Source organism: Manacus candei, unplaced genomic scaffold (assembly GCF_025592945.1).
Source record: "Manacus candei isolate 608988 ecotype Guabito, Panama unplaced genomic scaffold, ASM2559294v1 h1tg000095l, whole genome shotgun sequence".
NCBI lineage: Eukaryota > Metazoa > Chordata > Aves > Passeriformes > Pipridae > Manacus > Manacus candei.
In genome coordinates, this window is record NW_026138143.1 from 3,970,365 (window position 1) to 3,995,881 (window position 25,517).

The 25,517-nt window shown below is 39.3% G+C and overlaps 1 protein-coding gene across 1 annotated transcript in view; it reads left to right on the plus strand.

Moving 5' to 3' along the window:
- The window catches only part of ELMO1 (engulfment and cell motility 1), a 316,630-nt gene that overhangs the window by 80,409 nt on the left and 210,704 nt on the right, over positions 1-25,517 (plus strand). The window contains exons 6-8 of the mRNA XM_051768541.1: positions 969-1,019; positions 10,154-10,323; positions 22,991-23,026. Of these exons, the coding sequence (XP_051624501.1) occupies positions 969-1,019; positions 10,154-10,323; positions 22,991-23,026 (257 nt within the window). The remainder of the gene's footprint in view (positions 1-968; positions 1,020-10,153; positions 10,324-22,990; positions 23,027-25,517) is intronic.

Here is a 25,517-nt window from a genome sequence, read left to right on the forward strand (position 1 = left end):
GGTCTTCAGTACAAAATTAGCTCTTCTCTCTTAAACTGTTAAGGATTCCTCCAATTCCTTTGACAAGTTAGGGTATTGGCTCACGAACAAGCTGCTGAACTATGACTGATGTTGTGACTGTGCACTGCACTATACACAGTCAGTACCTGTTAGTATGTTCATTGTGCTAGGTACCTTATTCTCCTAGCCTGTGGTGAACAGGAGGTAGCTTCTTCAAGGAGGGGGAGGCTCCCCTATGCTTGCCACAGGAGAAGAGTATGCTCATGGGCTTTGACCACAAAGTTGTAAGGACATCTTAAGAGAACACCATAGCTTATGGCATGGCAGCTTTTTCATCTACCCAGAGCTTTAGTTTAATTGAACACGTTATGTGAGCTTAACCAAAAGAAAATGTTTAATGCCCCCTCTTTCTGCCAGCTGGCTAAGGAGAAGGGCTTATGGCATGTTTGAACTTTGCTTACTGCTAACTTGCAGTGCTTTTTTTACTTTGAGGGAGAGTACAAAGTCGTGGTGGCAGAGTTCAGTGGGTAGGTTCCAGTGGTTTAAGTCAGCATGTTCTTGTTATAGAAAATAGAGAGCCAGTGGGATAAATTCAAAATCCTGCAGATGTTTAATGACAGGTTTCAGCAAACTTACAAACTCTTCAAGTATGTACAATACCAGAGCCAGACACCATGGACAGTATATTTCAAAGAAATATTTAGAGGTTGCCAATGGAAGCTAAACTTTGAAAAACATGAAGTCACTCTTGAAAGGGTTCAGATTTGCTAAGTATCATGTCAACAGCCACCTATTTCTTGAAGCTAATGTTATATGCCTCAGTGAGGAAAATACTGTATAGTTGTTAGCTTACATATGAAAGAGGGAAGCTTTTGCATGCAGACAGGGGAAAATACTGTTGCGTGTTTAGTATGACGTTCTGCTCAATGCATGTTTCAATCCAAAACCTTTGGATTTTTCTCTTTCAGAATCGTAATGAAATAAAAAACGGAGCCATCCTTCGATTAACAACATCTCCGGTGAGTTACTATTCTGCTCTTCTCTTCCTTCAAAGTGAGATTCAATTAGTAAGTCATTGTGAACTAATGGATGTATTTTTAAGGTTTATCCACAGTGTATCCCACAATCCTCCTGCAAAGGTTATGAATTATGGAAGCAGGGATGATATCTCTGAGTGGGTGGGGTTTTTTGTGTCTCGCTTTTCTTCCACTGGGAACAACTTTCATGTCTGAGATACCTCTGTTTTCATGCTGACATTGCAGCCTCACTCAAGTTGCTCCTGTTCTGCCCCAGAACTCAAAGCCATGAAGCCAGGAGGAAGGGCAGGGATTTGAACCATAGAGACCTCTATTGGTAGTCTCAGGTCAGAGCTTTCCTGCTCTCTTGGTTTGTGTTGAGTGTAGCAACTGTAACAGTGAGATTTTACGGGATGGTGGGTTTTTTTGCTGGTGTGTTTTTTGGGTGTTTTTATTTTAATATTGTTTTTAAATTTTTTTCCAACACTATCTTCTTGCCAGCTCCTGAAAAGCATGGCAGAGTTGCTGGTTGCCTTGAAATGGTCCGTTTTACTTCTGAGTTGAGCAGTACTGGTGCTACATGCTGAAAGCCACTATTAGTCCTGGAAGATGTATGTCTAAGGCAGCAGCAATCCCATTTTGTTGCTGACAACTGTAGTGTTCCATTAAAATGCTTTACCTCTTCATGGTGGTGTTCTAGCTTCTGCAGATTCAAAGTGTTATTATGACCAAACTCTGCCACCCAGTAGCTTATTAACAGAAAGCACTTATCTGCGGCCAACTGGGCAAAGGCAAGAAATCTCCATTATCCTTCATCATCTTTTTCAGTGGTCTTTGTATACAGAGTTTTATAGTCATAAAAATAAACAGCAGTTTAAGACCATGGCTCTGTCAGGGTCTGTGTGACTCCAGTCTCTTGGCATATGTCGCCAGAACAGCCTTGTACACTGGGAAGCCACTCGCTGGTAGAGTAAACCCCATTTGGTGGAACTTCCTCAGAAACAGACAACCCCAGCACTAGGTCCTTCTAACCTCTGGGACTTCTTAAGAACAAATATCCTCTCCAGTACTGCCCAGACTTGTGATCTCATGGAATCAAAACTACATCTGTGGTTCATCAAGAACCAACGTGGTCCAAATGCACTGTATGATTCTTTTTGTGTAACCACAGCATGGAGTAACCCCACGAGATGACTCCTGGAATCCTCCCCTGTCTCAAAATCCACAACCAGTTGCACCATGCAAAACTGAAGAGAGGCTGTGCTGCCACTGATCTGTGAAAATGGCTGGCTCGCTGTTTTCATGATACTTGGATCAAGCAATTAGAAATGTGACCTACAAACACAAGAGACAAATTTTGGATGTATAACACTTTCTGGTACTACTTATGGGCAGGAAGGTGTGATTTTGCATAGGGCCATCATCTGCTTGGTCATTTTCTTTGGGGATTTACCTTAGGGTCGGTTAACCAAGACAGGAGTCCTTAGGATGCTGAGATATTGCTTGTTGCTTACCAAATTATGGACTACTCTGGCACTGGCCTGCAGTTATGAGTGACTCAGCCATCCTGTTTTAAGATAAAGGCTGGTCTACTCTTGAGTATTCAGTATTGATATTTATCTCTGAACCAGTGTTTGTTTTCAAACTTAATGATGTTTTTAAAAAGTTTTTTTAACTTTTTCCCAAAATCAGAGAGGTAGTTCAGAAGGTTTTGAAGGAACAGATTGGCTTTTGTCAGATTAGAGAGTATTTGTATTCTTTCAGTAGATACAAAATGAAGTTCTGTATGTTCCCACTCTTCAATAGTCTCTTTGCTCTTTAAGGTACTGTTGAAATGGTCATCATAGCAGTACCTAAAATAGACAGATTAAAGGCTTCCAAGGTGTGGTTTTTAAAGTGGTGACCCACACAGTGCTTGTCTTTTACCCTGAAAAGCTAACAGGCCATCTGTTTCCATTTTTTCCTCTGAAATTCCGTATGAGGAACAGTAGTTGGAAGAGATAATGTGAAGAGCAGGCTGCATGATACACTCCTGCAAAATGGGAAAGATGCTTTCTTAGCTGTTAGTACTGGGTGGGCAATGTTTTTCTAATCATGTGAAAATATTAAGATTCTGAATTCCTCTCCCCCCTGCCCCCCCTTTTTTCTATCGTACGACAGTATAAAGCTGAAACTTTTTTTCCCCTTCCACTAGAAGAAGAAAATCATACCAGTAAAAATGCTTTATGAAAAGGTGGAGGAATTAGGAAAGAAGAGAAAGATTGAGAGAACTTAAAAGAAACCACATACGGATTATGCAGTTTTTGGGATAGTTTCAGAAAGGCCTGAGCTGCCTACTTCCTGGCTGTTGTGGGGGAAAAAAAAAATCTGTCCTGAACTTTAGAAGTCTTTTGAGGAAACCTTTTTTTCCTTGAAGAGTTGAGAGGAGTTGAGTTGACCAATTCTGAAGGCTGCATGAACTTAAAATGCTTTTCTAGTGATTAATTTTTATGCAGTTTATTACCATGACAGCCTGTAGTCTGGCTGTACCCATTCACAGTTGCATGACCTGAGTCATAGAAATTTGGGTGAGAAGGATGAGATACGATCTTTTCGAGTCCTGTTGTCATAAACCTCAAATTTTTTTATTGCTTATGTACCCAGAGTAGGTGCTATTAAAGATTAAAAAGAGAGAGGAAAGAAAGTAGAAAACCATAATCTTTTGGGTTGTCTTTTTTAAAATTAGGATTTGAAATCTGTCTCCTCAAATCTAAATGTTAAATATTTTCTCTTTTTTAATCTCGAGTTTGGATTATTTTGTGTGTGTATACAGGGATCTTTTTCTGAAAACCATTGTTAATATTGCAAGGGCAAAACTGCAGTTATGGTGTGCTGCTAAATCCATTATAAATACTTGCCTTGAGAGATTTACAATGTGCCTATTTTAAATTTCTTTGAGTTAAAGGTTTGCAAACGCTGGTCGTTAGGCCTGGTGGGAATTTGAACTGCCTCTTTGTTTCCGTAGGTCTGTTTGCTAAATTTGTGCCATTCTCTGAAAAGCTGGTTTTTCTAAACAATGCTATTTTTTTTCCCCTCTATAAAGCGCTCACCACACAGACACAGTTTCCTAGGTAACTTGAGTACAGATTGAATTTCTCTCTTATTATCCCTGTTCCTGTATCATCTTTCTTATTTATTTTAACCTCTCCTATCATCTTTCTTACCAGCTCTTTGGGCTGTTTTGTGTTTTTACAGTTTTCTGTGACCTGTTTTCCCCCTTTGTCCATTTGCATTTCTGGAGGGACTCATCAAAAGTTTCTTATGCAACATTTCTTTGTATTTGAACATATGTGACAGTCGAAATGCCTTATTGCTATTGCCTGTTTTGTGATACCTGTATTCCAATGCATGGTGGGTAGCTATATAAATGAGCTGTTAATTGCTCCCGAGTGTGAGACTGATCCAAAAGGAGTTTTGTGTCCTGCAATGCAGCAAGCAGAGTCCAACCTTTTAGTCTGTTCAACTGCAGGATTTCTTCAATCAGATCCTGCAAATCCTTCTTCAAATGACTAATCTTTTTTAAAAGATGCTAAAATACTGGGAAAATTAAATTAAAGGAACTGGCTTCCTTTTTTTTATTTAATAATTTCCTAACAGAAATGGTTATTTGAACACCAACTGTTTATTTAAAAGTAGCTTCTTGGGCACTTACAAAACATGCCTTGCTCATTAACTATATACCTTAAACAGTGAGTCAAGGGGTAGCCTTTTCTGATGTGGTTTTTATGGGGCTCGATAATTTATGTTTTTCACATGTTTTTCTTTGATCCTCTGGTCAGAGATCAGTTGAATTTTCAAACTTGTAAGTTGTTTGTAGGCAGATGTATTGCATTTGTATCATGAGCAATCATGTAAATAGGGGTGTTCAGTAATAGTCATCATAGTGTTTTCTCTGAATGCTTCTGCAGATAGGAGGAATGTGGGTTTTTATTTATCTGTGATCTAAACAAGTTTTTTTAACCTGTTACTGCTTATAAATCTTCATCCTTTATCTTTAAGTAAATGTTTAGGATTTGGTCTATAATCTTTGCTCTACAACTGCTTTAATATGTTCTGTAAATGCATAATTTTTTGCAGTTCTAACCTATGATTGTGCTTATGTTTATCATGTAATGTTAAATTAGTTGTTAATTGAACTTTATACCAGAAGCATTGACCATGGAGGTCAATAAGCTACTTTTATATTTGTCTTCTCGTAGTACAAGACAAAGATTAGAGAAGTGAAGTGGGTTTTGTCTTTTTACAGATAAAGGTTTCATTTCACTTTTTCAGGTTTCCAAAGACATGTTTTGAATAGTAAGCAAAAAGGATTGTTTCAAATGCAGCAAGAGGGAAAAATGCTTATAAAACATTGAGAAGTGGCTACTGATTGCATAAACTTATTTTAGATGTATTTACATAATACATATGGCTATGCGTCTGTAATGCTCTTGTCATTGATTTAATAAGTGACTCTAGATGTGACCATTTCTCTATTCCTACTCCCATAATTGCGTATTGTGATTCCACAGGACTGCTCAATGTGTCAGGTCTGTGCAGGGCTTTAGATGTGGAAACTGTGCTTCAGCATTCGTGTAAAAGATGTTAGCAATTAATTATGTACTAATTAAAATGGAATCTTATTACCTATCTGGTATCACACACTAGTCAGTCTTGGTGGATCTGTTGAATCTGGTATGCGCACAATGACAATTATGTAACGTATCGACTGCATTGCTCTGTGACATATATGCAGTTCTAGGTGAAGTAGCAATAACAATCCAGGAAAAAGCAGCAGTTTAAACCACCGTGGCATTTCAACACTGAGCAATTTCAATTAAACCGCAGAAATGCACCTGTTTGGTTAGTACAAAAGTGTATTTGATAGTTACTGATGGTCTGAATGCCCTTTTTCTAGCAGAATGTTGACTAATGTGACAGGAATCTGTAAAGGATAAAGAAGACAACTAATTACATAGGGGTAAAACAGCAATTTAAATCAATCATCTAAATTTCTTCCATTGCACATTCATGTTTGATAGTGGTTGCTTTTGGATCTGTGACCTCCCTCTCATCCTTACTCGTTGTATTTTGTACTCTGTAGAACCCTGAGTATGTGTGGTTAATAAGTTGCTTTCAAAGTTTGCACAAAGTATTCGGTGGCAAAGAAATGATAATTTGGTTGGTAGAATCTCTTGTTAGGATGATCTTGGGATTCTTAACCTCCAAATGGCTATTTAAGTCTCTAAGCAAGTCACATTCTGGATTTAGGTCATTAGTTTTCTCTTTAAGCTGACAATCTCATCAAGCTGCTCCTTTTAAGCACTGCTACTCCCTATGGGCAACCTTTCTGGATGTCCTTGGAGCAAGTAATTTAAGACTAGACATGCAGTTTATGCCACTTGACAGCCTTTTGAAATGCTGGGGCTTCAACAGCACACGTTTTACAAGCTTCCCTTCCTTTCCTTCTTCTAAACAGGAGAGCAGTTAATTCTGCCTTTCATTTACTTGAGCAGCCACATTTCTGTTATTTCCCTCTAATGATTCTCAGTTGTGGAGGTTTATATATATTTTTTCTTACCTGAGTGATATTTCGGTAAGAGTACAGACATGGCAGCCAGCTCTGCTATTGCTTTAATGAGCTGTACTCTCTGTCCATCCACTGATGGCTTGTAAATCATTAAAATGGCTCTCTGGTAAACATTCGGAGCATATTTCATCTGGGTTTCATTTTTTAATGCAGTCATAAGTGAGCTGTACATTCCATAAGCACGTATGAGTGCTATGGCAACAAGAACTAGGAGGCTTGTGAGAACTGCATGATGTTCATCAAAGCAATATTTTCACCCATCAGGTGTTTGGGACAACAACATCCAATGTGACTTTTGTCCATGTTTCCAGTGAGACATACACCAGCACTCTTGCTAAGATAAATATTTGTTTACCCTTTATTCAAGATTTCCTCTGCCCTTGTCCGTTCTTTTTCTTCCAGTAGTAGAAGGAGCAAAGTTTATTGGATGCCGTGTCTTGCAAAACTTGTTTAATGGAAGAAAACTACAGCTCTGTGTAAACTTTGGTGATGGAATATTGACATAACCAGATAAAGCCTATGATGATACTAAGTGCTCTTTTATGTGCTTAAAACAGGGCTGAACCACTTTTGTAGCATGGATTTTTGTGTTCTCTAGAGGGTACCAAGCTGTGTCTGAGTGAATATTTTCGTTTTAGTCTGGTGAATTTCAAAGCTATCACTGACTGTGGAGGAAAGAGGATTAACATATCTCTGTTGATAGGTTGGTCCCGCTCATGCTGCTGTTGCGCACTGTAGGTGAGCTGTTATTGCACATCCCTGTGGTGGTGTTCTCAGTTTGAGGGAGAGGTAGGATTAGCTTTTTCCATGCTTGGTATTGATATGTGTGTAATGGAACTCTGACTGGACTGGCAGCAGCAGTTCACCAACCCAAGGTGTTCATGCTAGGGCCATAAATGTCTCCTCAAGAGAAAGGGTGAACCAGAGATAATCTGATGTCAATGTGTATGAAGGAGAGGCATTGTTTACACAGCACGTTTTTGTGTGATGTGAAGGGGTTTGGAGGAGGATGTTCTCCTGGCTCTACTTACGTGTTTTCTTGCTTGCTTTTGTGCTATGCAGGCAATTGCAGTCCCTGTCTGTTTGGCCACAACTCTGCTGCCCAAAGTTTGCCCACTCAGACTTACTGGTTGAGCAGCTCATGAGAGCCACTCAGTCACACTGAACTAGCTGTTTTGTTCATCTTTTCTATTTGTTTCATTTTCACTGAGTCCAGGAGCTTTCAGAGGACCAGGTTCCCATGGAAAGCTGGAAGAGCTGTATCCTTCAGTAGGCAGATAGTGAGGGTGGAAACTTCCCAAATCTATGGCAAGTAGAAGGCATGTGCTCAGATCTTAATGAGCTTAAGGTTAAATTTGAGCAACCATGTCCAAAGTCAGGGGAATGCAGCTGCCATGGCAGTACTGAAGATTTTTCAGTGTTTCTTTTCTGAGGTGGTCAGGAATTCAGACATTGCATGTACTCTGAGAAACGGTAATGTTTTAAGGATACTTTTGCATCTCTGAGTCTTCCTGAGTTTTTATAGTGGGGAATCTAGAGTAAGAAACAGCTCCATGAATGAGGAAGTTTGGTAAGGTAGGTGTTGGCTGTTGAACTTCTGGTTCAGGTAATAATAGTTGCTCTGAGTTTTTGTAGCTAATTATACAGGAGTACTTTAGCAAGATTTTCTTCACCCTCTCTGATGAAGGAAGAGGGTTGGAGGAATTATTCTGTTGTTACCCTGGAAGTTGAAAGTTAGTGGTGTCTATTTTTACTTTTTCCAAGGACTTTGGCAAATGGTTTACCCTACCACCTGCTTAAGCTTGAGAGATACTCTTTTAGTACCATTTGAGTAGATGTTGCCATTACACAGAGACTCTATAGGCCCTTGTTTTCCCATTAGAATTCAAATCTACTGGTAGAGTAGGTAACTTAGAGTGGCAGAAAGACCTTTTGGATGACAGGTTTCTGCCTTTTTATAGGTAATGTAACTGCTATTCTTAATGTAACTGTAAATGCTAAGCTGTGTCACCCTATACTTTAGGCATGAAAAAGCTCAGGACTGAAGATATTCCATTTCTTCTCAATACTCTCTTAACTGAAGACGTTAACCACAGTTATACTAACTAGAAGGTATTTCCTCCCTGTACAAGCTCCTTACCACATGGGTTCTGGCCAAATGCTGACTGGAGACCATGCATTAATTTTTCTTTGTAAAAATGAGAAGTAACAAACCTTGCTGAGGACAGTGGAACACTTAACTTACTAATGTTTTTTGAAGCAATCAAAGTTATGTAGCTAGGAAGCTGTATCTGTAATGACACAGTGCTGGTTTTTTTCCTTGGGCTCCTTGTTTAAATGTTCACTTGCACTAAAAATGACTGCTATCTCAGGATCTTGATCTACAGAGATGACCATCTCTGTGAAAAGTATATTCATTACTTGAACAGAATTGTCTGTCAGCACAGCCCTTTCTTCTATATTTCTTCTCTAGCTGAGACAAAATAAGCATCATCTCAGAGAAAATAGCTCTCAACAGAATTTACATTTAATTTGTTTTCCTAATGACACATAGCCTCTCATTCAGCTTTCATTGGGTGCAGGTAAGAAATGAATTTGAGGAAATAGAGTTTTGCAAGTATCTCTATACATAATGAGGAGGATTATTTTTCTAAGAAAAGTATTGTCTAGCTAACTATGAACTGAAGCTTTTGAATATTCTGTTCAGGTAAGTAAAAGCATCAAATTGAAAACGTGAGATATATTTTAAAGTATTTGCATGGCTAAAGAGAGAGACAATTTAATGTGCATTATTTAAAATATTTCTTTAGCTTTTTATCACTGATGTCCATTTTAAATTTCACTCTCTCATCCTCTCTTTAAAATATTAATGGTCAGAATAGGCTAACGTATGAGGATATTGAATTTACATAAAGATGCATGACAGATAATATCACAGTATTATGTGGAAACTAATTATTCCCGTGCTCCTCATTGAGAGACTGTGAGTTTTCAAACTCACTGACTGTGAACAAAAGAAGAGGGGGAGGAAGGAGCAGAAGACCTGAAGCTGTCCTCTATTTATATAATCTGATTAGGACAGTATATGGTCTTTGTTGTTAAAGGTCATGAAAAATGAGTAAACTGAGTAAACATTGACAGGAAAAAATGTGCCGCTGTTATTATACTGAGATTGTCTCATGCAATTTGTTTTATTTTGATTTCTACTTTTATTGATGTGACACATAAGGCTCTTCAAGCCAAAGGCTGTCTTTTGTAATGCTTCCATTTTACCTGAGACAATGGGATATCTATCCATTACTCATCTAATGGTTCTACAAGAGTCCAAATAATTATAGGTAATAATGGAGTAATACTTTTATGAGAGTAATTTGTATTTGAGCTACTTTTCTGAGCATGGAAGTGTTAAGTATCATTAGGATTAAACATGGATATTGTTCCTACTTAATCTAACATTTTATTCATGATTTTCATTGTAACAAAAGCTTTTTTGTTGTTTTTGTTTTTCTGTGTTTTGTTTCTCTCTTAGGCTCAAAATGCACAGCAGCTCCATGAGAGGATACAGTCTTCTAGTATGGATGCAAAGTTAGAAGCACTGAAAGACTTAGCCAACTACTCACGGGATGTTACATTTGCCCAAGAATTTATAAACCTCGATGGCATTTCCCTCCTAACGCAAATGGTTGAAAGTGGCACAGAGTAAGTATTCTGCTTAAATTCTGATGTTCCTTCTGTGTGGAGTGATTTCCTGCTCACTTTCTGAGTGCCTGACGTATTTCTGTATACAACTTCTAAAATTATATAAAATTAAATATCTGATGAGTTCTGGGCTTCTAGGATAATATATTAATTATCAATGAGAATATTTCTGTTTTAATTTCCCCTAACAATGGGCTAGTGGAGACTCGGAGTGAGCAAACTAGGAAGTCACAAGTACACTCTATGCCATAAAATTTTGGGAAACTGAGGTCCTAGTTTCTTCTCTACTACTGGAAATTTGATAAACCATTGATAGTATATTTAAAGGCTGATATATAAGTGATGTAATCTGAAAACCATGTTTTAAATTTCACATTACTGAGAACATGTGGAGTAAAACCCACATGTAAAAAGTGCATTACTTTATTTCCTTTTTTTTATTGTTTTGATCCTGGCTGGGATTTTTCAAATAGCGGTGGTTTTTTTGACATGAAGTTGAAAGCTAACCTCTGAAAATACACTTATTCTTTACCAGAACACCTTATTTCACCATTGGTGAAACTCAGGACCATAGTCCTGAGTGAGTGTCCACTGGCTTAATGTGGATTGTTGCACTCTTAAATTATGTTCTAACATTAGACTTTTGCTTTCAAATAAAAGTTTTAGTCCTTTGCAGTCAGTGTCAACCTCTACTACACATGAAGAAATCAACAGTACCCATGCCCTTTTTGGAGAGAAAGAAAATGCTCTGAAAGTAAATTTCTTATTTGCTGGTGGTGTTCAGTCTTGTGAGCCAGACTCCAAAAGTAAATTACTGAAATCAGTCCAAATCCCCTCACAAATGTGCTCATATTCCCTTGGATTCAACGAAGTAAATAGTGTTAGGAGGTAAAGCAAAAGTAGTAAGTGGACTTTGAAATAGACCACAAATGGTCTCTGAGGGTCCCATACAAGATATACTGGGGATCTTCCACAGAAAAATTAACTACTTTCTAGAATCCAGTAGTCCATAGATTGGGCAGTGTAGAAGCATGCTCTAACTGATCCCTACCTGTCATGTGGTCAATGTTTTATTGGACTCTGAATCCTTATTGCCTAACTCCAGCTATATACTACATTTCCAATAGCTCGTGGTTTCATCTTCAGCATTTTGGGGCTATGGTCATTTCTTTTTTGCAGTGATGTGGTCTGTGGCACACATCACGTGTTATGCCACTTTAAAAAATGCTTCTAGTTATCAAATTTGTCAACCTGTTTTATATTCCTATAGTATTTATTGTTTAGGGACCAAATTAGGTTTAAAAGCAAAGACAAGTTTAAGTTTATGTAAACACATGTACACAGTTGCTGTACTAATTAAGAAATATACTGAGTGGGCAGGCTCATACGTGCCTATAAAGATGAGAACATCAACAAATTAAAAGTCACTGCCCCCATGGTTTATTCATGACTCTGTTTAGGTTGAATAGTTTAACTTACTCCACTGCAGAAGGTATTTAAACTAAAGCACTTTATTTTCTATTGAAACAGACAGGGAACATTAACATTTTTTATAAGCATTCCTTTTAGCTGCACCAAGGCTAAAGGAAGTGTCCTCCTCACCCTTCAGATGTGTTTGTACCACTGTTTTGTTAGCTGTGGGATGAGCCAAGTTGCAGCAGACTGGTCTGGATTAAAAATAACTATTTAAGAGGGAAACTATTTCAGGCAGCAGCACCACTGTTGAAAGAACTGCTCACAAACTCCACCCTGATAATAATTCCTGACTGAAGGTATAAGTTTTCAAATCACACAGCAAACTTGTAAACTGGACATATGGGCAGAGTTTATTGCCTTTTTTATTTATTTTTTTAAATTTATTTTGGAAGTGACTTGCATTTGGAGGGATTTAAGTCTTTTCTTTTTAGCTAATGTAATGTGTCATCAAAGATGCATTGATCGATCTACATGTCTACTCTGTTTTTCAGTGTTTCTGCTGTGGGGAGAAATACACTCTAATTTGGATATTGGACAAAGACTCAGATTGTAAGAGTTTTCAGCAGATTCACTTGCTGATGAACTCCCCGTACTCACTGCAGGCTTTAGTGTTCAGCAACCTAGATGTTCTGCAGCCCTGAGGGTGTCAGCAGGTCAGGTTTTTCCAAGTCTGGTTTTTCAAAGGGAGTTGTAAAGCAAGGACATCTGTGCTACACTGTACATTCCCTTCTACTTTTATACTGTGCATCACTGGCTGATGAGTGCATACTTAACAGAACTTTAAGTTTAATGAAAGTAGCAAACATGCACAGGCTCAGCAGCCTAAGCCTACCATGGTGCTGCTATTTTCTTTTCTCATCTGACTTCAAGATGATGAACCAGTTTCTCTTCTTCAGGGTCTGGCACTTCTTGCTATGTCAATACACTGAGGTAACAGAGAAACTACCTCAGAAGAACTGTTTCTTTGGATGACTAGTTTTGGTTTTTGTTTTATTTTTTGGTAGTGGTTTTTGGTTTTGTTTTTTTTTTGTTTGGTTGGTTGATTTTTGGGGGTTTTGTTGGTTTGGGGTTTTTTTTTGGTGGGTTTTTTTTTTTTTTTTTTTTTTGGTACCCTAGACTGTCAAGGAAAAGCAACTGGGGTCAGTCAGTTGTCCTCTTATGTTCTCTGTTCCTGTTTTTGCTTAGACTGTCCGGAGTACTGTTAATAAAAGGTCCCCTGCAAGGTGCTCGCTGAAGGTACAAATCAGACTGAAGACCTGCTTGCCATTAGCTCCCACTCTGGGCTGAGCACCCTCAGCAACTGGGGTGTGTGGCTGACCAGGTCACCAAAATGCTTCAGAAGGAAAACCTCTTATCTCTCCTTTACCTTGCACCACTTGCCCATGATCATTTAAGTGTCAATAGGTGAACCTACTCTGACAAATATTAGCATTATAAAGGGCAGGGGGCAAGTATTAGAGGAGGAATGAGGATAGAAATTTCTGAGAGGGGCAGAAACTTTTTTGATGGCCCAGTTTCAGAAGGCAACATACTTTGTAAAGATATATTTAAGGTGTATCTTCACTGTGGAGTTACCAAGGCCACCTTTGAGTTACTCATGTTGAGCCAACCTTGTTTGAGTGAGGCTATGGCTCAACCATAGGGCTGGAAGAAACATAATGGCTTGATGCTGCTAAGAGATGATCCAGCTCCCTGCCCCCTTCTCCCATTTCTTGTGTGTTAGCCCCTGCTCTTCAGCCCAGTCTTGCTTTCTTCCTGGAGCAGGTCCTGATATCTGAGTGTTTTACAAAGGCAATCCAGCCTTGTTAACTTGTTGCACAGTACTAATTCTGTTTTGAGGAGTTAGTTTTCTGCTTGGTTTGGGACTTGAAGAAGCAAGAGAGGAAATGGGCGTGAGTGGATGCAGGAAAGGCCCTTTTTCTGTGGCAACAGACCACTGCATTGGCTTAGGTGTGTCATTGAGCCGCGACCTGAGAGCAGGTGTGTTGTGAAATAGTGTGAGAGTGGCTGTCTCTGCTCTTGTATTGCGCTCTGGGTATTGGCACTAAGACCCTGAGAGGGTCAGCAGGAATGGGACATACCCCTCTGTGTGCTTTCCCAGCTGCCCGTGGGCTAATGCAGCTGAGAACAGCCCTGCATCTGTAAGCCCAGGCTGAGTGGTGCCTCTGTTCACGGTGTACTGCAGCTGTGCTAAAAATTGGTGAATTTTGTTAATTCAAGCTTTATTCTCTATTGTCCCCAAAGGGGCAGGCAGTGCTCATTAGAAGTACCATCATGCTCAGTGCAAAGTTGCTCTGAGGTTTTCTTTGCACGTGGAACTCATGTTAGAGGCAGCTCCTAAGTTATAATTTGAGTGTGTAATCAAGTTTTAGTGGGCAGCCTCTGGAAAACAAGACTCCAGCTTTTTACATAACTTTCACTGAGAAAGAGGCCTATACTTTATTTATAGTTGGCTTTATTTATTGTACCTCTTAGTCATTATTTCAGTGAAACTGATGACTATAAAAGTACAGTGATGAGAGTAAGAGAATGTAAGTCCCTGGATTTCTAATTACTTCTACTTCATTTTGCAGGTGATGAAACGAAGTAGTAATATAAAAAATTGACAAGAACTAACAGTGTTTCCTAGTTAATTTTCCATACATTACATTCCTGAATATTGAAGAAAATTAGAATTTATTAGAGAATAACCTTTCCAGTTTCTTTGCTGAAAAATAAGAAATTGAGAGAGTTTATTTTTATTTTGTTTATGTTGTCAAAAGTGGTTTTAATACTATGTGTAGTTACCATAATTTGGGCCAGATCTCCTTGAGTGCTTGCTGCTTAGAGCAAATACACTGTAGTCATGGTTTGTGCTGGGACAAAGCCATAGGAGCTGGTGGTAAGCAGATTATAGGGTGTATGGGGCCCTAATGAAGCTGAGAGTGCATCTTGTCTATATGAGTATATTTATATCAGTAGAAATGCAACGTATCTCACAAACTGTCCACATGTATCTTCTTGATTGAGATGGCTTATCTTTGTTTTTCCTACAGGCTCATTCTTGATTCCACAGCATTGCTATGAGTCTCTTACTAACCGAAAAAGAAAAAAAATAGATGGTTTTATGTTTATTTTTATGGTTTGGGTGATCTATAAATTATAGCAGAGACTGCAAGACAAGTTAGGTCATGAAGAAACAGTAAATACTGATTTCACTTTATAATTATCCATGGCGTCCAATAATTTCTCAGACTCTGTGCATTTGTAACACCAAAGAGTGGGGTGGATGTGCACACACAGTTATTTTCCTTTTCTTAGACTTTTCAGAAAGAGATTTTCCATAGCACTCCTAATGCTAAATTTTTATCTGAAGCCAGTTCATGCCTAGTTAAGAGGAGCTGAATATGCAGTCCGTTTGGCTGGATGTACAGACAATGTAAAGGGGAAGTGTAAGAGTGTCCTGCTTCCACCTCCCCACCCCAGACAGCAATGCCCTAAAGTGTCAGAAGGAGAGCAATGCTATTAAGTCCTAGTTGTCATAATGACTGAGGAAAAATATGTTCAGGAACCAAACTGGAAGAAAGAGTCATGTCTCCTTGCTACCCCGACTGAGATAACATAGTTTGCTTATTACGTAGTTGAGCCTAGAACTTGTATTTCAGAAAATCCTGTCTATATAGATAAATAGTCTTTCTGACGTAGCAGAAGACTGGAAAAGTTATGTGTTTTTTTTCTTGATGTATCAGGAGAGTTGTGTGACTGGGACAGACTCACAGCCTTCCTTAGAAGGAGAAAACTCCTCATAGTGCCTTTTAAAGCAAGAAAGGGAAATGGAGTTCACACACCTAAATAGTGAAAGACCAGAGAGTTGATAAAAGGAATCTGTATTTATTTTTGATAATAGTAGTAATAGTAATCATCGTCATCATCATCATTGCCTGACTGGGAGGAAGGCCTATGCAGAATTTTCACCATTTTTTTTTAATTGACATTACCGTGATCTCTATCACTTGTCACTTGGCTGAAATAACACATAGTTTTTGCCAAAAAAATGAGTCTATGCTGAACCTAGCTGTCTTGGCAGTAACCAGAATTGTTTCTGCTGCTGTTGAGAAGATTGTTCTCCAGACTTTTGCTTCATCGATGACGTTGTGCTGAGCAGCTTTATAGTCATACAGCCATGGCACAGGACCACACTAGTTGATACTGCTTGGACAAGATTGCAGATAACCTGGTTTTAATTTTAAGATAGTTGTAATTGGTTAGTGTGCAAATTGGAGAAAAAAACACTTGCTTTAAAATGTGATGGTTATTAAATTTTGTCATCCTCCTATTGGAAATAATAAATGCAGCCAGATCAAGTTAATTTAAGCTTCTAAATAAATGTATATTGGTATGTTTTTTGAGTCTTGACTAAGAGGAACCTTCTATTGAACACATGTGGTTGTAGAGTTGGCAGCTGTACAGCTGGAAGTCTCTGAGACAGCTATTGTGCATGATTTAAGGACAAATTGCATTGTTCAGTGAAATTCTAGCTCTTGGCTTGTCTTACAGAGATAATAGTGTATACCAGCCCAGTGGAAAACTGAAGACAAATTGGTTTGGAATTATTCCGACTTTAACACACTTTTTGGGACAGTTGCTCGCATACCTGCTGATGTTTTTTTTCCATCCCAGTCTGATGAGTATTTCAGTAGTTCTGTCAAAACGTTTAAGCCAGCATTGCTCACAGTCACTTGTTCCTATCCTGCTTCATCTGAAGAGTTATGCCAATATAGTTCCTACCAAGCTGGACTAGAAAATTCGTGTAGATTATGAAAAGTGACAGTAAAGGCTACTTTTAATGCCATATTCCTTAACCCAGTTCACTTCCCTGATTGAGCTCACAGCGGTGCCCCGGAGAACAGTTGTGCAAGTGCAACTCAGATAAATGGAAAACGAATTTTCAGAGGATATGAACAATACTAAACTAGTAAGTTTTTGCCACTGTATAAAAAGTAGTCCTTTTCTACCCTTCCTGGCTACTGTGTATTCCCTGCTCCCTCTCTTGGTCAGCTTCACTGCTTCACAGCCATTTCTATGAAGCTTCACCAGGAAGCATAGATTACTTAATCCAACATTGCTGCCCAAATCAATTCTTGTCCAGCAGGAGTTTTATGGAATCTTCAATTCTTAGTGTTTCTGTAATGTCGGGAGAGGATAACTATAAGGCAAAAATCCAAAAGAGTATATAAAATCAGGTAATGCTACTGTGGAGATGGTAAGGGCAGGAGAATGAGAAAAGGCTGCAACCCTATCTTTCAGTGCAGTTTCCATAAAGGAAGCAAGTGGAGTAGGTTTTCTTTTTGGAGTGGCTTTTTTTATTGGTTTACTTTTCTCCTGCTTGTTCTATTTTGGGTTTATTTCCCCATCAGTCTTCAAACTTGGATCGTACCCTCCCTCTCAGCACACACAAGTATAATTTCTCTTATATCCTTTACATATACATAGCACACACTGTATGTTTTAGATAAAAGCCTCATCTAAGATTGAGCCGTCAAAGATCACATCTTTGGAGAGGGAGAGCTGATGCTCCCTGCACTCCCCTCCCCCCTGCCCAAATGCTTTTTCTCTAGGGTTGTTTTCCTTACTTTGTCTGCGTTTGGGAATATTAACATTTAAATGACCCCTGTTAAGTGGTGATATCAACACCCTGTTGACAGGAACGGAAACGAGGAGAGGAGACAGTTATACTGGGTTTTGTTTGGCAATCACTTCTGTAAAATGTGATAAAAAGAGTAATTCCAGCAGTGAATTTATATTTCCAAATATTCTCCAGAGTACCAAGGTGGACAAAACCAATTTTTTTCTTTCGTTAACTCTAGGCAAAAGTGTAGTATTTGAGAAACCAGCAAAAATAAGGGGAAGAGCTTAAAATCTCTGCTTCTGTGACTTTCCAGGATGTTTTTGTCTCTTGGACTGTGGTGACTGTGGGATGTCGTGGTGGCTGTGAGGACTCCCAGTACTCCTGTGTAACTTAATAATAATTTTGCACATTTCATCCAAATAACTTATTTCAACCTCAGGCCAGAGTCATTCCTGGACTTAATTTATATGTGATAGCCGCACCTGCTACAGACGGAAGCCAGAAATATGTACTCGTGTATTTGTCTTGTATTCCTAAACACTGCTTGTTAGCCAGAATTTTTGCTATCCTTGTGTTTCCCTGAAAAGAAGTAGCCAGACAGTGATTTCCTGTGCTTAGCAGGTCATTCATCCATCATGCCATCAGTTTTCCTGTATAGGAAGAAGTTTTTGTGAAATCTTCCACCTTTGTTGATAGTGGCCCTCTCTGGGGTCATACTGCATGAAAAGCTTTTATCCTAAGTGGCACTTTAGTACTATTCTACATTTGTTTAAGCAGTGCAGGCTCAGAAACATTTGTTGTGGTGAAGTGGTGTGACTGCTTGGTATCATTAGCTCCAATGGGTCGCACTGGCTTCCACAGTGGGACAACATTTTAGTTGTTCTTCCCGGTGCAGACAAGCCCTTATTGTGCACTGTAGGTTACCCCAGCTGGGGTTTAGATTTGAGGTATCTGGTCTTTGTGCAGTAGTTTTTGCATGTGAACAGATAGGATTTGGTCCGGGTCAGGTCCCTGATAACCTGTGTTCCATTGGAAGCTGCTCAGGATTTTACCTGCAGTATTTGAGCAAGTAGTAAGTCCCTATGGCTCGGGGAATTCCAAAAAGAATTGCTGCTCCTTGGAATTCGATTGGAAGTATCACAAAGTTCCTTTGAGGCCAAACAGGGAACATATCATGGTAGCAAAATGTCTAACCCAGTAATTTGTCATTCATGTTTATTTTGCATTATGCTGGCATTTCTGTTGAGATTTCTCCCTGTATAAAAATTGCCGTCTGTTTTTGTCTTTCACCACTGTAGAATCTCAACCTTTCACAACTGCTATTTAATTTACCCTCATAACGTTTGTTCTTTGGCCGTGGTTTTGTTCCCATTTGTGCAAGTGCAATTGAGGGATGGTTTCTTAAAAAAAAAAAAAAAAGATAAATATAAGTATTGAGCTAATTACAGTGTCTAGATCAGTAAGGCTTTCAGCAGTTTTGACCATACCTGTGGTAACTCACCAAGAAGGCTTTTATGGAACTATTTGGTTGCTACCACAGAGTCAGACCTCTGGAAGAAGCAACAGTTATGTATATATAGAAAGAGGAAGGCTGATGGAGGTAGCGGACTGTACTTAGTTCCTTTCCAGGCTGACTTGCTGGAAGAGTTAGCTTGGCTACTCCTTCAGCAGTGACTTTTGCATGGTCTGCGGGTGAACATGAGAGGAACTCCTGCTCGTGCCAGGTCCTTCTCTGTTACGTTTTGTTTTGATGATGGATGAAAATAGCATACACTCCTTTAGAGAACAGCCTCCACATCTTCAGTGGTAAAAGTCTATCATAGTCATGCTGTCCTGTGTTGCTGCAACATCTGATGTCCTAGATTGATTCCTGCTTTAATCACACCAAAGCAACAGAGATCAGTAGAAATTATTTGATTTAGTACAGTGGTTATCTTTGCTCTGGAGTAAAAGTTTTCTTTGTATTACTTCACCAGAAAAGTCATATAATTCAGTTATTTCTGCACATTATACTAAATTTATTTTTCTTTTACTTCGCACGTCTTCTGACATCAAGTTAACTGATTGCCAGTTAACTTATGATAGATAAGAGTTCTGTAAATGCTAAGAGAGTTGCTGTCTAAATGTGTTGTTCTAGGCCTCAGACTTTTATTCTTTAATCCATGTCTCAGTCATGGAGAAAATGCTCCTGATTATAGCCTATGGGGAAAACCTCCTACAAAACCCAGTCTGTCCTTTGAAGTGCTACCAGTTGGCAAACACCACTCTCTATCAGACAAACACCACCAATTTTACTTGCTGCTTAGCTGAAGTCAGTACCTGGATGAAAAGCAGCTCTTTTAAAACTGACCTCAGTAGAGTGCTATGAAGTTTGGCTAACATGCTGCAGAAGGTTACAAGGATCCATGCACATTTGAGAGATGACAAAACCCATTTGTGGTGGTGATTGTTTTTTGGTGGCTTAGCAGTCTGCCACAGCAAGGAAGTATTGCATTTGCAGAAGCACAGGAGTGACATTCTGCTGAAGCTGGAATCTCCTACTATGGAAAATGCTTTGAACTTTACTACTCATAAAAGCATGTTGAGGGTATTTTCCCCTGCTTTTTAGGACTGTCTGATAATCAGGATGCTTTTTATTTGTTCATTTTTACTGGCTGCACAAATAGCTGTTGTAGCATAAAAGAACCAAAGCCACAAAATACAAGAAGAAAATCTTGTCACTTTTTTAATTTGAGTTAGGCTGTAGCCCAGTCTGTGTTTGGATACATGGTAAACTGTGCCAATACTATCTTCAGGCATGAGTATTGCAGCTCAAAGCTAGCAGTGAAGGATTTTAAACCACTGTTCCTGTGTGTCATGGTTTGAGACAGCCCCAAAATCCAATTCCCTAGCTCCATCCCCCCTCCCACATCTCAACCTAATGTGAGATGGGTTTTTCCAGACAAAACACACCAGACTCAAAGTGGGGGGAAAGGGAATATATTACAATGACTATACAAATAAATACCATATCACATTATACACATGATCACAACTATCTCTACCATGACATATAGTATTTACAATGATCAGATCTCTTCTCCCCTCCAAATAAAAGTCCAGGAGGGAAAAAAGGACAGATCCCTTCCAGTCTCTGAACAGCAGCATCTTCTGAGGCAGCAGTCTGTCTTCTTCACATTGATGCAGCAGCTGTGGCTGGCTTTCTGCCAGCATCCACGAGGGAGGTATTCAAGCCTCTCTCTCGGCCCCATTGCCTCCAACCGAGGGGTCTTCCGTGGGCTTCGTAACCCCAGACAAGGTCGTATCACCACGTCATATCACGAAGACACAGGGGGGTCTTCGTGACGGTCTGGTATCTCCAGGAGACTCAGCTCCTTGCAGGGCCTCTGTGCCCTGCCTCAGGCTGCCACCGTGGCAGCAGTGCAAGGGGGGGGAGCCAAGGTCAACTCCCCCCGCATTCCTCTGGCCGTCCCGGTCCAGCTCCAGGACGCTCTGAGCTTCTTAGCTCCTCTCACTCCGGTACTGCTGTACTCCAAGGCTCCTCTCAAATAGGAGTCCATCTCCCTCTTTTCTCAGAGGGATCTCAAAGGAGTTTTAGGGGATCTGGTACAGTCTTACCCCCAGAACTCTGTCTCTCAGCTGCTGGTTCTCTCTTTTTCCCGGCTCTCCTTCCAGGAGTCCTTTCTCTGGTGCTGCATGTTGCTTCTGCTGCTCCTTCAGTTCAGGTTCTTATCTCTGGCTCTCTGCCACCGTTTCTCTGGTCAGTCCCGGCTGCTGCTCTGCGCCCATGGAGAAAACATCTCCCGGCATAACTACAGGCACCTAGCCCAGCTTTATGCTGTTCCAGGTCCCCGTACCCCCCAGCCAGGGGCTGGGAGGGCCCAGAGGGCCCAAGGGGCTCAGAGCCCCTTCCTCGTGGCTCTACAACATGGCCACCACTCCAACAACAACCCAAACTACAACTCATCTCTTCCGGTGAGCTTGTGGGATGTTGACATTTTTGCAGGAGCGCCCATTGGACAGAACTTCAAAACTTCCAGGGGTTTCCACCCCTTGGGGTCTACCACTTTTCTTAGCCTCTAGGGGAAACACAAGGTCCAAACCACTACACTGTGATGTACTCTTTCTGTTTTCTCCACTGATGGTTACGCAAGCCAGCCCAAAAGCTACCCTCCCTGAGACTGGTCCTTCTTGAAAAGAGGAAAATGTAAGGTGGGAGGAGTTACTGCTGTACCTAAAAGGAAAAAAAAAAACAAAAAAAAAAAACCCAAAAAACCAAACTATCTAGCCATGTTCTGGGAGAGAACTGAATCAGTGGTTGGAGAGCTTGGAGTCCTAGAGCTCTTGTGAGCTGAATGGCATTGCTGTGCATCTTGCTGTGACAGCAAGTGCAAAGGGGAAGATCTGGTGAGAAGGTGAAGGGAGGAAAGAGGGACCTCTGTGTTCTCCTTTTGAACACTAGTCTGCCCAGTGTGGAACTGCAGCCAACCCTCTGAAATAAAACTGTGAAATAGATTTAGGAGACAGAAGATGGGGTTACATAGGAGAGATGGATTTTTTTTTACTATTTCTTTCTATATCCTTTTTTTATGTTTGTGTTTTAAAAAAGAAGTTATTTATGTTTGATGCCATTTTTGCATTGATACTCTTTTTCTTCAGCTTTCTTAGAAGCATAATCAGCAGTTCTGAAGCCAGTTATTAGCAGGAGGATAAATTGCAAATTGCAATTAGTGAGCTACAGCTTTTAAATGCACTTATTATTTGCCCTCTACCCCTTCCTCCCCTTAATACTTGACTTTCAGTTTCTTGAATACAGTATTGGCCTCTTAGAATCTGAGTCAGTAAGTGACATTCTTAAGCTCGTTATTGTCTTTCTCGCTGGGTGGATTCAGCACCTTGGGGCTAGGCATGTCCATCGGTGTGTGAATTTTAAGAACAAAAGAGCTATGGATCAGTCTACACATTCTGTTGAAATAACCTTGCTGAAGTGTATTTATGTGTATTCATTAAGCTGGTGCAAGATAGTTTGGAGTTATTGGGTAATTGCAACTCTGTTGTTAAAATCCCAGGGTAAATTCTTTGCCACTCTTTGAAGCCAACAGGAAACTTGTCCCTGACTTAAGAAGGTCATAATTTTCGTTTATGTTGGTCCTACACAACTTTCAATGATGCTGATGACTCTGACATCAGTATTAGTAATGGAGACTACAAGTAAATGAGTTCTCCCGGCAATGGACATTATCATATCATAACAATAGGACAGAAAATGCTTGATGTGTGAATCTTTATTGTTTTGTACCAAGGGCTTTTTACACAAACACTGAAATAATTTAGGATGTCTAGATATGCTTTTTTCCTAACAGAAGTTAACACAAATATTCCAAACAAATATTTGAAATTAATTTTAAATGTTCTTTACCAGTTACTGAATTGTTTCTGTTCACAGCAAATTGTTAGTAATGTACTGCCTCTTATTGTATGTCTGTGAATTTTATGAATCAAGTATGGGGGGTTGTATATGCAGTAAATAGAGTACAGATGTTTTAAAGTGGTTTTCCTCACATGCAAGTTTTAATTTTGCAGACGATATCAGAAATTGCAGAAGATAATGAAGCCCTGGTAAGAACTTGATTAGATCATCACCTTGCATACTACCTCTTCTTTTGCATGACTGAGTTCAGGCCCTTGTGCTAATCTTTATATGTAAATATAACTGTGCATATTCATTCTGCAAGTCTTCAACTTTCTCTGTTTTCTGCTCTTTGATGCCCGTTAAAATTTTCTGATGAAGCCTTTTTTGCTTTGCCTGTGGAATGAGTGTTTCATTTCTGTAACTTCTGCAAGGGCTTTTACTGTTTCTGAAATAAGACTTTTGCTTTGTTTCCTTTTTTAATTTCAGCAAACAAATAATTTCCCTGCCTTCCCCAATTCCCCTCTTGAATTTGACTGGCTTATGTGGTTGATAGTTGGCAATTTTAATGGTTGATGTTAGTGAGATGAAAGTAAGAGTCATTGTGCCAGTTTGAATTCCTTTTATTTACTGGTCCCAGGTAATGCTAGTTGCAGATACCTGCATAAAGGAAACCTGTAGTGTAGTAAAGGGCATCATATTGGAAAGTTCAAAAGCCTGCTTATTTCCCTGATGATTTGGAGTGGAATTCTTCTGTGTGCTTGAAGTTAAGCACAGGCTTTGATAAATTGGACTCCCAAGAGATGTTCTAATATCTTGATTGGCTTGCAAATTTGACATCTCAAGTATAAAACCCAAGGAAGCAAAAGAATAATCAATTAAGCATGTCTGTCACTCTGAGAGCTCGATGTGATTTATCATGTGGAAATGCAGTTCCCCATCCAAATCCATTCTAAATCATACTTTCACAAATCTACTGTAAACCAAGTTCTGAAACGTTTATTTTTAAATCATTGCCTAATAAATAAAATATACAGTAAGAATGAATTTGGCAGGAAATTTAAATCCTTCTTCTGAGTTCACCTTCTCAACCTAGTACAAAGTAACCCAATTCATAATAGAAAAGCTTAGATTATGAGGAAAATTATGAAAGTGGCATGAGGCTTATGGTATTCTTAGCATCATCAACCTGAAGCATTACCTTGGCAGAATTACACCTGAAGGCTGTGCTGCCATTCAGCAGGACCTTGATAAGCTGGAGAATTGGGCAGAGAGAAACCCTAGTGAGGTTCTACAAAGGCAAGTTCCTGCACCTGGGGAGAAATAACCTCAAATACCAGAACAGGTTGGGCACTGACTTACTAGAGAGCAGCTCTCCAGAGAAGGAACTGGAAGTGTGGTGGATGACAAATTGACTATGAGCTGGCAGTGTGCCCTTGCAGCCAGGAACTTAACTTTGGAAGTTAAATAGTGCCAGTAGAAACTTCAGTTTACATTGGGGTACACAGTTCAATATGTTGAATTCCAGCATTAGTATGTGGGATGATCAATTATAATGGAAAGTATTGAGTTTGGGACTTGTGCTGAAAAAGATACCAGAGCCATTGGTCAGGATGTGAAAATAGTTCTGGAAGCTGGCCTGTTCATATGTTTTGAAAGTAAACTGTATACACTAGTGGTCTATGAGTGCAGTTATTGAACATCCTGACTATTTTCTGACCATGTGTTAATGGGAAAAGATTCAGTGAAACAAGAACTTTAAAAAAAACCCTCAGAGCTTGATATATTGAACTAAACTATAATGCTTTCCAGCCTCCACCTGCTGTCTTCTTGACTAAGAAGCTTAAAGAAACCAAATGCTAATTTAAAAAAAGAAAAGTTACTTGGGATTACAGGGTGACGTCATAAAGTGACAATATATCATTTTACTCTGGTAGCTTGCACATGCTAGCCTGGCTTAATTAAAACCTGATTTTAACAGAAGGGTCTTGTTTAATTGCTTTCTGCACTGAAGGAAATTTGGCTAAAATGTGACTTTCTCTGTCTTTTCAGCTGTAGGTGTTTCCATTTTGTTTTGGGATTTTATTTATCCCATTGCGTCTGATAGTGGAATTAAAAAAAAAATCCCATGAGACAGCTCTATTAATTGACTTTTGCATTGCAGTTCTGAGCTGTAGTCAAACCAAATTGATTGGAGAGTGCTGTCTTTCCTGTTTAGTCGTTCCTTGTCTTTTAAGAAAAGTAGTCCATTTAATGAAATTACTATGAAATGAACAAAACCAGGAAATTAAAAGATGGGGAATGAGAGAAAAGGTAATTCTAATCACATCTTCAGTGTGTAATAGTTCCTCTGGGCTAGTTTCCTACGCTTAATGTACCTTTAAGTGGATTTAGCCATATTCCATAATCTGCACCTGGATTTATTCAAGAATAGTTACAGTTATGTTTAAAATTCACACCTTGTTTTCTTTAATCTGAATTAACTTTCAAGCTTAGAGAAGCCCTGATACTAGGGTTACAAAGGTATTTCAGATTTTTGAAATGCAAGTCGTTTTAAATCAGTAAGGCTGATCCCTTCTAATGAACGCACTGAAACTACCACAAAGAAATATTTCACTAGTGCTTAGCACGATGAAAAAGAAAAAAATTTGTGTCAGTTGCAGTGTAGTGGTTAAGTGCATTTCCTGTAATCATCTAAAA